The following is a 16,936-nucleotide window of genomic DNA, read 5'->3' on the forward strand; positions in this document are numbered from 1 at the left end:
TACCAAAAGTAAAAGTAAAATTCTTTGGAAAATAGCAGATCTACAAGCTCACAAGGCGTCGTGATATGATGCGTTTGGAGCTTGTAGATCGGCTATTTTCAAACAACCTAGGTATAATGGCTAAAGTGGTTAATGTGTGTTAACCACAAATATTATAACTTATATCCGAAAAGTAACTAGTAACTAAAGTTTTCAAATAAATGTAGTGGAGTAAAAGTACAATATTTGGATCCGAGATGTAGTGGAGTAGAAGTAAAAGTATTGGAAATTGGAAATACTCAAGTAAAGTACAAATACCTACTTAAAAAGGGGCGGGGTCAAAAACGAGCACCCAGCTCAATATTGAAACTTCAACGTCCCTGGCATTAGTTGCCTATTAATCTCTGGCAGTAAATGAGTAAATGAGCGGAAGAAAATAAAATCTTTTGTGGGTGACAGTACCGTCCTCCTGGAAGACCCCTCCAGTGACCAGTTTGAAGGAGGTGAACACGGCCCCCTCCTGCTGCAGGGAGGTGGAGTGGGGGGGCATAGAGCCAGGAGTGATCCCCCCAATGTCTGCATGGTGCCCCCTGCTGGCCACGAAGAACACCGCGCCACTCACTCCTTTTCTAAACACCTGGGGAGAGATGGGAATTAAAGAGGGTTATCCGGAGGAGAGAGGAGACATAGTACAGTTAAATCAGTGGCGTCAGTTCAGCAAAAGCGAGGGTATGGCAAAGATGGGAGTCCTCATGCTTTGGGGGGTGGGGGGGAGGGGGGTTTCTACGGTTTCTTGCACTAGACATGGCATCCTGGAATGGTTGTTCAAGCGCAGCTAAACTTGGCATGTTAGTAAACGTGCCACAATTAACAATAATGCATTGCACCTGTGCAGCTGACCTGCAGAACCTGGGAATATACCATTTTGTCAAGATGGATCATGGGGAGAATACAAGTGTGGAGAATATAATTATACCTTGTTAAAGTGACCATTTTGTTAAATTTTGCATTTATAGTTATTTTACTGTAATTTAACAACATAATAACCAGCACAGATAGACAAAGACCCATTCATGGATTTATATTTAAAAGTAACTTTTATTTTCCCCCCTGGACCCAGGGTATGGCAGCTGCATACCCCTGCCATACCCAGTTGACGCCCCTGAGTTAAATGGGAGCAGGAGGTAGAATGGGAGGGAATGGAAAGGAAGGCCTTTGTGCAGACAGAAATCAGCATTTCCAAGAGAGAGAGATTGATTGTTTTGTTCCACTTTGGCAATGTTGTAAACGTATGTTTTCCCATGTCAATAAAGCCTAATTTAATTGAGAGAGAGAGACACAGACAGACAGACAGACAGACAGACAGACAGACATACAGACAGACAGACAGACAGACAGACAGACAGACAGACAGACAGACAGACAGACAGACAGACAGACAGAGAGAGAGAGAGAGAGAGACAGAAAGGCAAAGAGAGTGAGAGTGAGAGTGAGAGTGAGAGTGAGAGTGAGACAGAGAGAAAGTTGGGGGATGTGTTGGTTGGGCGGGTGGGTGGGTGAGTGGTTGAGTATACATTTGCAACAGAGACTGACCGGGGTGATGACGGTGAGGTCAGGAAGGTGGCTGCCTCCGGCACAAGGGTGGTTACTCAGAATCACATCACCTTCTTTCAGAGTGTTCCCCAAAGCTCTGATCTGCACACGGAGAGGACAAGGGAAAAGAACACATGGTGTTTCATAGTGTGAGTGCATGCGTGCACAAAGGCAGCACTTTGTGTAAAATGAAACGACCCAAAACAGTGGATGAGATGCCATTTATGAACTCTGCTATGGATGAAAATAAATTACCAAAGGATTCAAATACCATCAAGGTGACTTGATGTGACTACTGTAACTACTGTAACTTCCTTAACTTAAGGCCCTCAACATGATCCAGAATTCTGCAGCATGTCTGGTCTTCAACCTTCCAAAATGTTCACGTCTCCTCCATTTTCTGCCACCTCCATTATGGCTTACATACAAAACACTGATGTTGGCCTACAATAGCCTAGCACAGCTAAACAATCCACCCATGTTAAAACAAGGTGGGGATATACTGCAGTTAGTCTGGCCAAGCCAGGCTAGGCCTACAAGGCAACCAAATGCATAGCATCCCCATACAGTCAAGCTCACTCAGATCAGCTAACACAGGGAAGCTGTCTGATCCTTCTCTAAAACACCCGGGAGCTGTAGACTCACTCCCAATCTCCCGCTGTAATCTGAAGACTCACCTCTTCAGACTCCATTTCAACCCCTAGCACTTCACTCACCCTGTACCCCCAACACCTTCGGCCTTGATTGATGCTAGCGATTGATCACTTGTTCTCATGTTGTTGTTTTTTTAACTTAGGCTTGATTTCTTTTTTACCACAATGTTAAGAATACAATTTATATAGCATGTTATTTAATCAGAGGCTAGGTTCATTGTTTACCCCTGTGTCCCAGCGTGGCTGACAGCTAGTCATTGAATTCTTTTTCATTTTCATTTTTTCATTTCATTTGAAAGCTGGGAATCATAGCTACAAAATGCTATATTGGTTGTGGAGATTGACCCAACAGTTTTGAAGATATGGCTTATAGAATGATGCCATGCTGAAATACTACTTTTGAGATATTCAAGTTCTAAATTTGGGAGGAGGACCAACAGAATTATGTCCCGATCTCTCACATTAATTAAAAAAAGTCTTATTTACATGCAGAGTTAAGCTCTGGCGTTTAAGTGAAATGTAGCCTGATATTTATGACATGCTTTTGTGGCTTTATCACATTTTAGAAAAAAGAAAAAAAAAAGTAATTTCAGCTGTGGTCTAAAGTAGTGGCTTCCGAAATGACTGCCCCAGTGTCATGCTCAGTCACCTATAGTTACATAAGTATAGATTGTTATTTCGATAGTATATTGTTTAGACCGATGACAAGTTCTTGGTTTACCTGCACATAGTTCCTTGAGACACTACACTCACTGTCTCACTGTTCAGACAAATTGCAGCGCTTCATACACAGGCACATTTATGCCTACACACACTGTATACAATGTACCTGGTACTGGACAGTCTCCTGCATGGCTCCCAGGTGAACAGGGATATGTGGGGCGTTGGACACCAGGCCCCCATCTGGTCCAAACACAGCGCAGGAGAAGTCCAGGCGCTCCTTGATGTTGGTAGAGATGGACGTTCTCTGGAGAACCCGGCCCATCTGTTCTGTAAACAGGAAGACGTTCACTTGAGTCACCAAAGTCAGGGGTCTTCAACGTTTTCAGTTCGAGGACCCCTTAGTTGCGAGAGAGATGAAGCAGGGACCTTTTCATAGATTCCATAAAGTTTCATTGTTTGACAGCACAATCATCAGTGTATTTTGGATTCATGTCAATTTGTGTTTTCAGATATTTAACTTGATCCGTCATTATCTAATAAACTTGACCTTTCACTCTGTACTTTTTTCCCCTCTAAACCAAACCTCTTTGCCGATCTACTCACAAAGCCTCGCAGCATGAGGCGTTGTGAGCTTGTAGATCTGCTATATTTGGCTACAGTTCTCAGAATATGGACACTAGGGTTCAAGTTGTTAATATAAAAAGCACTGGAAGATTTGGAGGACCCCCTGTAGTAACTCTGAGGATCCCCTAGGGGTCCCAGACCCCCTGTTGAAGACCCCTGAATTAAGGTTTCAGTGTTATGCTCAAGGACAATTCGACATAAACCCAGGGGACTCCCAGCCAGGAGGCGACAGGGATCGAACCAGGAACCGTCCGCCTCCGAAGTGGCCACTCTATCTCCTGAGCCACAGCCGCCCCTTGCTGACATGTTTATCCCAAATACAACTCACGGTATATCTGACATCCCTGCCGACCATAATCCAAAGCATACTGTAGTCTGATTCTCATGATTCTCTCTGGAGTCATGTGATCAGATGTTTCAGATTCTGTTCCGATTGGCTATGATTTGGTTTGTGGGAGGGGCCTGTTACAATCTGTCCCAAATTTATAGCCAGGGAACCCTTCACTTTTCGGGGTTTGATCCGGTCGGGAGTGGAAACCAAAAACATGACCAAAGTCATGTTGTAGTCCTACGTCAGCTTTAACCCAAAATAATTCCCCTGCGCTCAAGGACATACTTTTAGGGCCTACCTAATAAACACCTTGATGTGGCGTAGTTTTGCTTTTGGAAAATTTGTTTGGTATATGCATCTTTTAGTCCAACTCGTATCAACCGGCAAGATATACACTAGGCTACTCAAGCATTTTAATAGGGATTGGGGAAATAAACGGGGGGGACCAAAACAAAGCGACGCCTCTTCTTCTGCTTGTGGTTTCCGCCTAGAACGGATTAACCGGCCCGCTGTAAACGAATACCAGGCTTTCCCCTGAGAAAGCCTGGTGACGGGAGGTTAAATTTGAATTACACATCATAGGGTCTCTAAACAATGCAGAGCCAAAAGCGATGTCACTTCCACCCATAGGGGGTGCCAAAAAAGCTAAAAATGACCATCAAACTGGGTTTTGATATTCCATAGGGTTTGCGTATGTTACTACTAGGGGTAATAATAATAATAATAATAATAATTTGTATTTGTAATGCACTTTACATTTGACAACAAACCTCAAAGTGCTACAGTACAGATAAATAAAAACATAGGATAAGGCATTTGCAAAGAGCAGTCAAAACAAGTTGAAACAAATTAAAAAGGGCAGGGTTTTAAAAGCTAACCAAAAGCTTTGTTAAAAAGGAAAGTCTTTAGTCCTCTTTTAAAAACATCAACAGACTGTGGAGCTCTTAGGTGGTCTGGGAGCGAGTTCCACAGCAGGGGGGCGGCTGCATAGAATGCTCTGTCTCCCATAGTGCGGAGCTTGGTATGCTGTTCTTTTAGTCTGTTTGTGTAGCGGCTGACCTGCGATGCTCATGAAGCGGTGTGAGAATATGGACAGCTGGACTGTGTTGAGTTCAGTTCCCAGCACACAGTGTGGGTCGGAGCCCACCGTCATGCACACATCTCCCCCCGCAGTCAGCTGGGCCTGGCAGCACGGCTCCACCAGGATGGTGCTGAGGGATTAGAGAACACACCCGTTTAGAGATCACTGGGACATGATCTGTCCCAATAGAGCAGTGGTTCTGGTTCTCAACCTTTTCAGGCCGCGACCACCAAAATAATCATATTTTAACTTGGGACCCCCCATCCTGACGAGCACTAAGAGTTGAGGAATTAACATTTTGTATAACACGGTTCTATTGTGAAAATAGCAGATCTACATGCTCACAACACCTCGCGTTGCGAGGCGTTGTGAGCATGTACTGTAGATCGGCTATTTGCACAATTTCTGTCTCAAATATGTGACAAGTGGGCCAATGTTTAATTTGTAATTTTAGATGTAAAAAGTCCTTAAATTGTCACTTTATAAATGTGCAGATACCCTCTATACACTTACATTTTATGTTGGTTTGTTTACTGTTGAGTGAGAAAACAACGTTAATCATCTGGGGACCCCCCAAAATAATTTGGGGACCTCTCTGGGGGTCCCGACCCACAGGTTGAGAGCCACCTGTGGGCCAGCTGGTCACATCATTGAGGTAATGCTCACCTGTTCTTATCAATAATAATGGCTGGTCCCGGGATAGTGTGACCACACTGCAACTCCTCCCACAAATACACACTGGTCTCCAGGTACCCGTCCTCAAAGTAACATCTGGTCATCTGCAGATATGAGCGTAAATGAATAATAAATGAGTAATATATCACAGTCATTATCATTTTGTTACCATGATTGTAAATGTAAGAGCTTGTAGAAAGTATATTTGTGAAAAGGTTTTGATATAGGGCTTAAGCGGTTAATGCCAAACATGTAGGACAAGCTGGAGGTACCGTGACAGGTTTGGCTTGTCCGTATCCCTCGTTTGCCTCAGAGACAGATTTAATGCCAGACTTCCCGGAACCCCTCACTCTGATGTCATCCACCATGATGGCTCTGTCTGGGATGGTGAAGCCAAACTCTTTCAGATAGCTGCACAGACAGACAGACAGACAGACAGACAGACAGACAGACAGACAGACAGACAGACAGACAGACAGACAGACAGACAGACAGACAGACAGTGGGAGGAAGAGAGGCATCGATATGATAAAGGTGATGGGAGAACATGAGCAGTGTTACTGAGAAAGCTTTACTTGTTGATAACTGAATGGAAGGCTAGTGTAACATTATTATTGATTATTTACTAAGCGATTATTCTATCGGTTACCTTTTCGATTAATCAAATAAAGATGTGTGTTTTTCCTATTCTTTTATAATCAACTAAATTGATTAGTCTGATTAACCACTTTTTATACTTTGTTGTATAAGTGTTGCGCAAAACTTGTGACATCACATCGCGACGATTTTCACTCGTTAGCATTTCTTTGCAATTTCTTGACAAAATATAGGGTTTGTACGAGCGTACACACAGGAACTCACCGTTTGGTGAATGCCGTGCGGAAGTCACCAGATTGGCAGGAATGGGCGTTGCTGGGGTAACCGTCTGCGGTGACCATGAGAGCGCAGTCGGTGCCTTCATAACGCAGGTGGAGAAACACCTCAGTGGTGATCTGAGAGCTGAGAGGAGAAGAAGAGAAAATGGTGACAGACATGTCTTCATATGTCCAGTGAAGTCCCCCTGGGAATGCAGAACAATTATCTAAAATATCATTGCTGTTGGTCAGAATCGTGATAAAAATTTCCTTTGGGGTCAATTTGTACTCTATTTTGTTGTATGACAGTTTTACGCAAAAGTAGACGATCAACAAGCTGCAGTGCACATACTCAAGCAGGGGTTGACACTAAGGTCTCAGAGGCACTTGCCCATCGGGCAAGTAGAACATGACCTGTACTTGCCCGAAGGTAATGCCCACTTGCCCGAAAAGTAAATCGTCCATTATAAAATAGATCCGAGGGAAAACGCAGGGGATAACGTCCTTACGGCGCTTGGTGTACTTGCCCTGGTGGAAGGTTGTTGCTGCTTTAACACTCTAGCTCTGTGACGCCACCCTGTGGCTTTCACAGACGTGACAGGACATGAGCGTGACATGAGGCGCATGACTGACTCACGGACATGAGGTGGAGCTCCCTGACGGTCGCAATAAATCTTCCGGTTTACCAAAACCGCCGATACAACCGATACCTGCAATGGACATCAGGAACCTCCATATATGGGCATAAAAGGGACACAGACAGACAGGTACAACTGGTACTCTGTCAATGGGCACAAGTAACCGGTATAACGGGTATTGCAATACCGGGTGGTGCATGCTTTCCCCAACTTTCATCATTCCTGGCACAGTCTTTTAAAATGGGTTCCAAAAGTCAAATACATATCATCTTGGGGGTCCTTCACATGAAAATGTTTGCCAACCGCTGCCCTACAACAGCAGTGTGTGTGTGTTAGGGATGGGACAATAAGCAATATTATCGTTCACCGTGATAAAAACCACTCACGATATTTGTATCGTGGAGATTACATTTATCGTGATATCGTCCTCCGTCATGCACTGGGATCAATTCACCTTTTATTTGCCCAGCTGCATATCTGGTACCACTTAAACCCTCTATTGGTAAAACGTACTTGATATAGACACGTTGTGAGCTTGTAGATCGGCTATTTTTTGGCAAATGTTCCACCCCAGGATAATGGATGTTGGGGAGATTTTGATTATCACGATAATAATGTAAATCGTGATTTCTTTGGTCACAATTATCATGATATGAAATGTTCATATCGTCCCATCCCTAATGTGTGTGTGTGTGTGTGTGTGTGTGTGTGTGTGTGTGTGTGTGTGTGTGTGTGTTCGCTGGTACCTGTGGAAGCCCCGTGCGTGGAGCGCGTCGTGGCAGCGGTGGGACAGCAGCTCCACCCTGCCGTCCAGCTGCTGGAAGGAGCGCTGCTCGTACTGCAGGGAGCACGGCTCCTGCACCTCCTCCACCACGTCAGCCAGAGCCAGGCCGTACGCTGACAGCACACCGCTGTACCTGCAGCCACATGGGTGGAAGAACAACTCTGAATGTTTTATTGCGACCGCCAGGTCGCAGTTACTATCAAATCCTCGACCAGCTGTCCGTCAGTCCGTCAGTCACACGTCACACTTTTGCCCTGCTCTTATCTCCGCAACCGTTTCCCCGATCCATGCCAAATTTTGCACACACACTCCTTGCCTGCCAAACCACAACCTCCACCCATCAATTCTCACGTGGCCCTCTTCTAGCGCCACCATGAGGCAGATTCTTGCTAAACACATTTTTGGACACTGCTCCTACAAATTTTGCCCTAAAATCACGCAAATCGGTACACACTTGCTCTACACTCATGTCATCAACATGGATCTGTCCCATATAGCGCCACCATCAGGCCGATTTTTTTCCAACAGATTTTTGGACACTGCTCCTACACATTTTGCCCTAAAATCACGCTGCGACCTGACGGTCGCTTATCTCCCGATTAGGGAGTCTTACTGGTCCCCTTTTTCAAAACACCCTATAACAAGGATTTTCAACAGGGGGTCCGGGACCCCTAGGGGGTCCTCAGAGTTACTACCGGGGGTCCTCCAAATCTTTGAGTGAAAGGTCAAGTTTATTGAGTATCGACGGTTCAAAAGATTAAATATCTGAAAACACAAATTGACATGAATCCAAAATACACTGATGATTATGCTGTCACACATTGAAACTATGGAATCTCTGAAAAGATTGTGGGGGTCCCTGCTTCATCTCTCTCAACTAAGGGGTCCTTGGCCTGAAAACATTGAAGACCCCTGCCCTATAACACTGGTTCTGAACCTGTGGGCCGGGGGGGCCACTGGTGGGCTGTGAGGATATTGCAAGTGGGTGCCCAAATAATTGGCAAAAAACACTCATATTGCATTGATGATATAACCTTAATATAAAAAAGAAATAGTTGCAATATCACAATGTAGAAATAGGCCTACTCAATACAAGTAAAAGCTGTGCATTCAAAACATATACTTACATAAATCCACAAATGTAAAAGTAATAATTATGCAGAATGGCCCATTTCACTATCATATTATTGTATTGTAATTACTAATTAGTAATGCATTATCGCTTTATTGTTGCAGTTGGTAAAGGTGTGGCTGATTTTTATTACTTTATGTGCTGCTGGGTAGATTAATGATCTAAAGTAACTAGGAACTAAAGCTGACAAATACATGTGAGTAAAAAGCACGATATTTGCATCTGAGAACTATTAAATGAATGGAATACTCAAGTAAAGTACCTTAAAATTGTACTCAAGCACTGTAATTAAGTAAATGTATACTCCACAACTGCCTGGAACAAAAACAAAGCGGAGGCGCTAACAGACAGGAAGAGATGTGCAAGCACCCACATCTGTGTGTGTATTTCCAGCCACCTGTCAGTGATATATCACTGAACAACACAGGGCCAATACAACACGCAAGTGTCCGTTGGGCACATATGTCACACTCACAAATCACATGTCACAGACGGTCATAATTGACAGCATTCAGTGATTTGACTCCAGCCAAGCACACACTGGGGGAAAACACTGGTTCTCATGCTCTGTTCAGCTGGATTCAACACCTGTCATGTTCCTTCTCATGCAGACATACAGAGTACATGCATGCAGCATGCTTACGAATGATATACTATGCAGCATACTTATGAATGAACGATTATTCATACCGGTTGGATTATTACGATTATGAACTTATGCAGCATACTTATGAATGAACACAGTCTTCATTCCCATTCACACATACAGTACAGTTCAGCCATTTTAACCATGATAGATTCATTAAAAACACACATTATTTTTTCTAGTGACTCATAATATCCTCCTAATACGTGAGCAGGCCGTGAATTTTTGACAACCTTTTTCATTTATTTTGAATATTTCTTTGGGAAAATGGATAAGAAATTATTCAAAATAAATGAAAAAAGTTATTAAAAAAACACGTATTAGGAGGGTAGTATGAGTCACTAGACAAAATTGTGGGTGTTTTTAATGAATCTATCATGGTTAAAATGGAGGATGAAGTTACAATGGGTGTGTATGGGGAGGCGTTCTGCAGGAGGAGGGTTTGGTAAGATTTACATCAAATATCTAAATTTTGAATCAAGCAAATTAAAAACTGTTCATGGTGTTCATAAAAGCCTGATTAGTAGATAAAATGACAATAAAAAAAAAAAGTGAAATATCCCTTTAAGACAAAAAGTCTACACAATTAGAGAATGTAGAAGAATTGTTATTTTGATCAACATTTTGGCTGTTATCTCTCCTATGGTACCAACATCAATATAGAATGGAATTTAGTATAGAACATGTTGTACATGTTGGGGGCGGCATAGCTCAGGGGTAGAGAAACCGATATTAGAGCACGAAGGGTTCCCGAAGGGTTCCCAGTTCGAATCCGGGCTCCCCCTGAGTTAATGTCGAAGGGTCCTTGGGCAAGACTCTGAACCCCTAATTGCTCCCGGTGAGTAGGTTGGTGCCTTGCATGGTTTCCTCCGCCACCGGTGTATGAATGTGTGCGTGAATGGGTGAATGTAATGCACAATCTCTGTAAAGCGCTTTGGATAAAAGCGCTATATAAATGCACCATTTACCATTTTGTACTGTACATGCAGAATGCAGCCCCTTACTTATGAATGAACACAGTCTTCATCCCCAGGGCACGCGCAATAGCACAGGCATGCTGTCCACCTGCTCCGCCGAAACACGCCAACACATGCTGGGCTGTGTCGTGTCCCTTAGCCTGCAGGGAGACATGGTGGGAAAGACGGGGAGAGACCGAAGATGGAGAGAAAGACTCTGAGAGTGTGAGTTGAGAGCAGTGGTTTTCTGCAGTGACAAACGTTGTCCCAAAAGAGCAAGACATGCCCACATCACATGTGCCTTGGGATTTTGTGAAAACTACCCATTATATACATATAACTATGAAAATGTACTTCACAGAATCTTCGCAGATTATGACATGCCCAGAGTAGTGGTGGAAAAAGTACTCACATTTTATACTTAAGTAAAAGTATCAATACTCTGTTACAAGTAAAAGTCTGGAATTCAAAATGTACTTGAGTAAAAGTATGAAAGTGTTGGCATCAAAAGGTACTTAAAGTACCAGAAGTAAAAGTACTAAATGTTTGAAAATAGCCAATCTACAAGCTCAGCTTGTAGATTGGCTATTTTCAAACAGCCTAGGTCTAAAATAGGGCTAAAGTGGCAACTAGTAACCAAAGTTTTCAAATAAATGTAGTGGAGTAAAAGTACAATATTTGCATCCAAGATGTAGTGTGGGGATGTGGGGATTATAAGCCAATCAAATTAATTGTCTGTATAGCCTGACTGTATGACTACTAACTGTACTGGTCAGCTGTTGTTGGGCAGATTACACTGTGACAGTTTCAGACTGTTTCAGGATCCACACGGGAGAGAGACCACATGACCTACTGTATCATACTATTATAATTTCGGGGCTGACAGCGGACCTTTAAGTACATTACTTAAAGTTATACCATGTAACTCTTTTTATAAAACAAATCTTAAAATTGTCCTAACTGTTAAATCGCTAAAGTTTTAGAACACCCACTCCGTTATTTTCAGCTTCTAAAGCCTTCTCTTTATATGTTTTCTATGATCCTTGCCGGGGTCCGGTTTTCGCGGAAAAATAGCGTCATCTGCATCATCTGTATACGTTGGCCAATCACATTGCGGATCATACACACATGATACACTACCGGCCAATCACAGCTTATCTGCCATAGTCTTCAGGAAGTAGCCTCGCTCAGCTACAGTGTTTACCATGGCCAGAAAATTACGTACGTTAGCGGCGGTGGTCTGCGACGACTTCGGGCGAAAAACGGCTGAAAAAAGCAATACAGCTACTGACCACTAGTTTAGCAACTTACACAGTATAGCTTTAAGTAAATGTACTTAGTTACTTTACACCACTGCGCTTGGGTTCAAGAGGTTCAAGACCAGTTTTGTATGAAGTAGGTAGTGCAGGCACATCCGTGGCCCAGGTGCAGACAAGCAGCAGTATCACAGAAGAAAGTACACAGTCTGCACACTGGAAATGCTGAAAAAAGCTGTGCTGTATTTTATTGTGTCAACGTTTCGATCAATCATATCTTTATCAGGACATTTATATAGTAATATTATTCATGACCTGATAAAGAAATGTTGAGGCAATAAAATACAGCAGAGCTTTTTGCAGCATTTCCAGTGTGCAGACTCTACTTATTTTTGTAAGACCGGTTTTGTGACATGAAGCTTAAACTGCTATTAGGCGTGCAAAAGTTAATAATCGATTATAATAAAATAAAAATCTATCAGTATTTTGGGCATGTCATTATAGGCAGAAGGTTTCAAAACATTTAAAATATTTTCAGAAATATTGAAAATACAAATTGCAGCCAGGCTTCATTTTCCAACAACACCATCCAAAACATCAACACCCAAACTACCTGTGTCAGAGCTCTGATTGGCCTGCACATGGCCTCGTTAGCAACACAAACGAATCCCATGGCAACCTCCTCCACAGTCATCTCTGATTGGCTGCCTGGATCTCTGCTATTGTGTGAGTGGCCAGCCCCATTGGTGTTAGCCTGAAATGAATGAATGAATGAATGAACTTATTTGAATTTCTTGCTAAATTAAATAAGCCATGCATCAGCAATACATCATAGCAGTTGTTGCGACCGTAGGTCGCAGTTTACTGTCAGAACCGGCACAGCTTGTCCGTATACGTGTAACGCTTGACACTGTGGTTCCCCTGACACATCACTGTGACATCACAGGTGACATCACAGTGATGTCAGGTACTCAGAGCAGGGATCTCCATATATGGGCATAAACAGGTGACATCACAGTGGTGTGGCTGGTTCAGACAGGGATCTCCAATTCTCCATGTATGGGCATAAAAGGGATTGTATGTTGTGATGTCATGGGAACCACTCTATGCCCATATATGGAGATCCCTGATGTCATCAATATTAAGCCCATATCTAACAGGACTTGATATCCATATATCGTCACCTTATTAAACTAATGGCCTAAGTCATTTTTTCAGAAAATGAGTTTTTGGCCTAAATCACCTCCTGATGATGCTTTAGACCGTGAGCTAGCAACGTACATATGGGGTCATCGGTACCATCTGGGGGGAATAATTCTCATAGTGATTTTTGGGAAGGTATACACCCTTAGTACTAGGAAAAATGTGATAGCCTTGCAGTGGAGGTAGCTTTTTGTGTGTTATCACTCCTTTTATAACCACATGCCAAAACACAGTTTTCAAAATCCGAATGGAACATTCTACTTCAAACTGATGGTTCTCTCTTAATATTGACCCTATCTCTTTGAAAAATGGTTGGGATAAAGCTCAGACTATATATTCTTCACTAATGTTGTTAACATTTGCATATCTATAATTGTTTTTTATTACAGGCAGTGACAACATAGTGACTATAATTATGACATAATCCTCTGTGAACCATGGCTCCACATTATTTGGTCATCGGTACCATCTGGGGGGAACGATTCTCATAGTGATTTTTGGGAAGGTATACATCCCTAGTATTAGGAAAAATGTGATAGCCTTGCATCTGTGGTAGCTTTCTGTGTGTTATCACTCCATTTATAATAACATGCAAAAAAACTTTTCAAAATCCGAATGGAACATTCTACTTCAAACTGATGGTTGGTTCTCTCTTATTGTTCATCCTATCTCTTTGAAAAATGGTTGGGATAAAGTTCAGACTATATATAATATATTGTCCAGTAAGGTGGTTAAAATTAGCATATCTAGAATTGTTCTTTATTACAGGCAGTGACATATAGTGACTAATTATGACATAATACGCCAGGGCCCCAAATTTGAGGTCATTGGTACCATCTGGGAGGGAATGATTCTCATATTGACTATATATTAAGACTAGGACATATGTGAAAGCCTTGCATCTGGGGTAGCTTTCTGTGTGTTATCGCTTCATCTATAATCACATGTCAAAACACAGTTTTCAAAATCCAAATTAAGCATTCTACTTCAAACCGATGATTTTCCCTTAGTATTGATGCTCTGTCTTTGAAAAATGTTAAGGATAAAGCTCAGACTACCGGTATATGTTTTTCATAAAAGTTGTTAAAAGTAGCATCTCTAGAAATGGTAGTGACAACATACTGTACTGTAGTGTAGTGACTACATTACATAAGATGTACTTTTGTTTTCATGAAAGATGTAACACAAAGAGTTCCTTAAACCATGTTTACATACATATATTCTAAGGAAATGTATTGTGAAATTCATTAAACAAAATATAGTGCAAGTGTGTAAGAAAATATCCAAAATGCCCACTATTTGATCCACTTGTCCTAGTATAGAAAACCTGCGTACTCTAATTTCTTGGTTTTCATATGTGTAGAATCCATACCTCACACGTTAAAGGTCAGGTCAAGGTAACATTTGACCTCTGGGAGAACAACAAATAGAAACAACTTGATGAATATTCATCTTTCACTTAATAAAGTGTTTGTGAAAACTGTCATTGGCATAATAGTAACATTATATAATAACATGGCAATATGTATCTTTTGCAACTATATCTGTATTCTCCAACTCATAATCAGGATCAGAAAGTCCACCCACCGCATCCTCCTGGCCTTCAACCTCCTGACTGGCACACAGTAAGGATGTAAGGATGAGGTTCCAGAGGTGGCTGCATCAGGGTAATAGGAATTTAGGAAGTCTTGGTGATGTCTGCCTCATCATGACTAAATGCAGTAGCCTATCTATCACCAGCACTGAAGGTGCCCACCATGCTCAACAGCTTCTGCTCTGTTCATGCTCTTCAGGATGACATCTTATGTGGTTAAAGGATATTACCATGCACATTGTTGGGCACATTTACCAATAATGGGATTGAAGAGATGAGGGCAGTGATCTTTCTGTGTGTGGATACACCCCGATATTTTACAACCAAGACACACCAGTGCTTAGACTCCCTACTACTGTTACTGCACATTTTGGGTAGGCGTCAGTCAACTCTACCCACATGCGTCATGACTCATGACAGCATCATTCCTGCTCTCTCAGTCTGCTCCCCAGACTGGTGAGCAGAGACAGTGATCCAGAATCCATTATGGTGCTGACAGACAACTTCTAGCTTAGCCTCTATGGCATGGAGACCATGCATTTCAGCAGGCACTGGGTGAGATATCAAGCATATTGCACATGGCCAGCACGGAAGAAGCACTTCATCATGTGTGTCATGAGAGAAAAGGTGACAACCTATTGACAAGGTGTCTCCCTGCATGTTCAAACTGGTGAATGGGAAGTATACAGTAGGAAGAATTAAGTTGTCTACCCAAAGTCAGCCAGTCGGATGCACAGTGTCCAAGTAGACTGCTGCTGTATCTGTTCAAATGTCTTTGGTCTAGTTGATAAAAAACACTTCAGAGTGCAGCTGATACACTCCATATGCAAACACATGCATTTCCAGCGCTGAACTTTGCAACAGTATTGCAATGCAGCTGAGGAATGACGTATCTGTATAACATGTCAATTGTGAGGTGAACACTCTACATGTCAACCAGTGACCACAGCTGCTGCCTGCTTGGACACCTGGATAAGGAGTGATAACAAGATGTGAGAGACCTTAACCTGACCTTTAGCACATAGGCCTAAGACTGAATGGCAATTGAATATATAACTGTAATCTACACCTATGCCCCCCAGGTACCCATATGAATCACCATAAGTTCACACAACTGAAATACAATTTGTTATTTTTAACAAAATGATGTACAATCATTGGATCATTGCAATACAATGGATTTGGCAATACATAATTAACTGATGGTAATTTCACTGATTCAGCCACATTCATTGAACCCTAAAACCTTGGGTTAGATAACCAATACCACCTTTCTATAGGTTGAACAGTATCATAACGCTATTTAAGCTCCAGGCAGCCATCTTGGACGCCATCTTGAAAATGATGGCTTTATAAGACATAGAAAATTCCAACATCTTTAGTGTGTTCTTAAGCATACCTAGAGGTAACATAACTAGTTGAAAAACCTTTTATATAGGGGGGTTAAGTAGTATGTTTTCATAAATTGACCTAAGTAATTTTCGCCTAGTGTTATAAAATAAAATGCATGATAGCACCCATAAAGCTACCTCTGGTGCAAGGCTATCACATATTTTCTAACTCTAGACATGTATACCATGACAAAAATCACCATGAGCATTAATCCCCTCAGTTGGTACCGACCAACCCCAGTGGCTTACGGTCTATGCCACCTCTGGTAAAAGCGCCTCAATCCCAACTCAAAAGGCCTTCCTGTTACAACCTATTAAAACAATTGCCTATGTCAAGACCCCCCAAGACTGAGACTTAGGCCATTTTATTTTGCCTAAGTCATAATAAAATGTGACTTAGGCCATTTTAACACACCTTTCAAAATGGCGTCTTCCAGGAGAAGAAACAAGAACATATCATTTAAAGATGTTATTTCCATGGTTCAGGCCTTGCCCCCTATTGGTTATAACTTTTACTGTAATAAAGGTTAGTGTTGTATGTATACAAGGTTGCACACACTTAGCGAGCTGGAGGCACACTTAAAATTTCTTAGAAATGTTCTTTTCTAGTTGCCCTCAAAGACTAGTAGGGGCCCTCACAGACTTCTGGTTGCCCTCACAGACTACTAGGGGCCCTCACAGACTTCTAGTGGGCCCTCACAGACTACAAAGGGCCCTCAGAGACTTCTAGTGGGCCCTCACAGACTACTATAGTTGCCCTCACAGACTACTAGGGGCCCTCACAGACTACTATAGTTGCACTCACAGACTACTAGGGGCCCTCACAGACTTCTAGTGGGCCCTCACAGACTACTATAGTTGCCCTCACAGACTACTAGGGGCC

At 42.3% G+C, this 16,936-nt stretch overlaps 1 protein-coding gene across 1 annotated transcript in view; it reads right to left on the reverse strand.

The window, feature by feature from the left end:
* The window catches only part of oplah (5-oxoprolinase, ATP-hydrolysing), a gene marked incomplete at its 3' end in the record, with an annotated part of 56,718 nt that overhangs the window by 13,457 nt on the left and 26,325 nt on the right, over positions 1-16,936 (reverse strand). Inside the window, 10 exon segments of the mRNA XM_080751562.1 lie at positions 442-616; positions 1,573-1,674; positions 3,055-3,215; positions 4,903-5,054; positions 5,591-5,703; positions 5,872-6,010; positions 6,461-6,598; positions 7,838-8,008; positions 10,658-10,770; positions 12,479-12,619. Of these exon segments, the coding sequence (XP_080607688.1) occupies positions 442-616; positions 1,573-1,674; positions 3,055-3,215; positions 4,903-5,054; positions 5,591-5,703; positions 5,872-6,010; positions 6,461-6,598; positions 7,838-8,008; positions 10,658-10,770; positions 12,479-12,619 (1,405 nt within the window).

Source organism: Nannobrachium achirus (genome assembly GCF_963921795.1).
Source record: "Nannobrachium achirus genome assembly, chromosome: 21".
Taxonomy (NCBI): Eukaryota; Metazoa; Chordata; class Actinopteri; order Myctophiformes; family Myctophidae; genus Nannobrachium; species Nannobrachium achirus.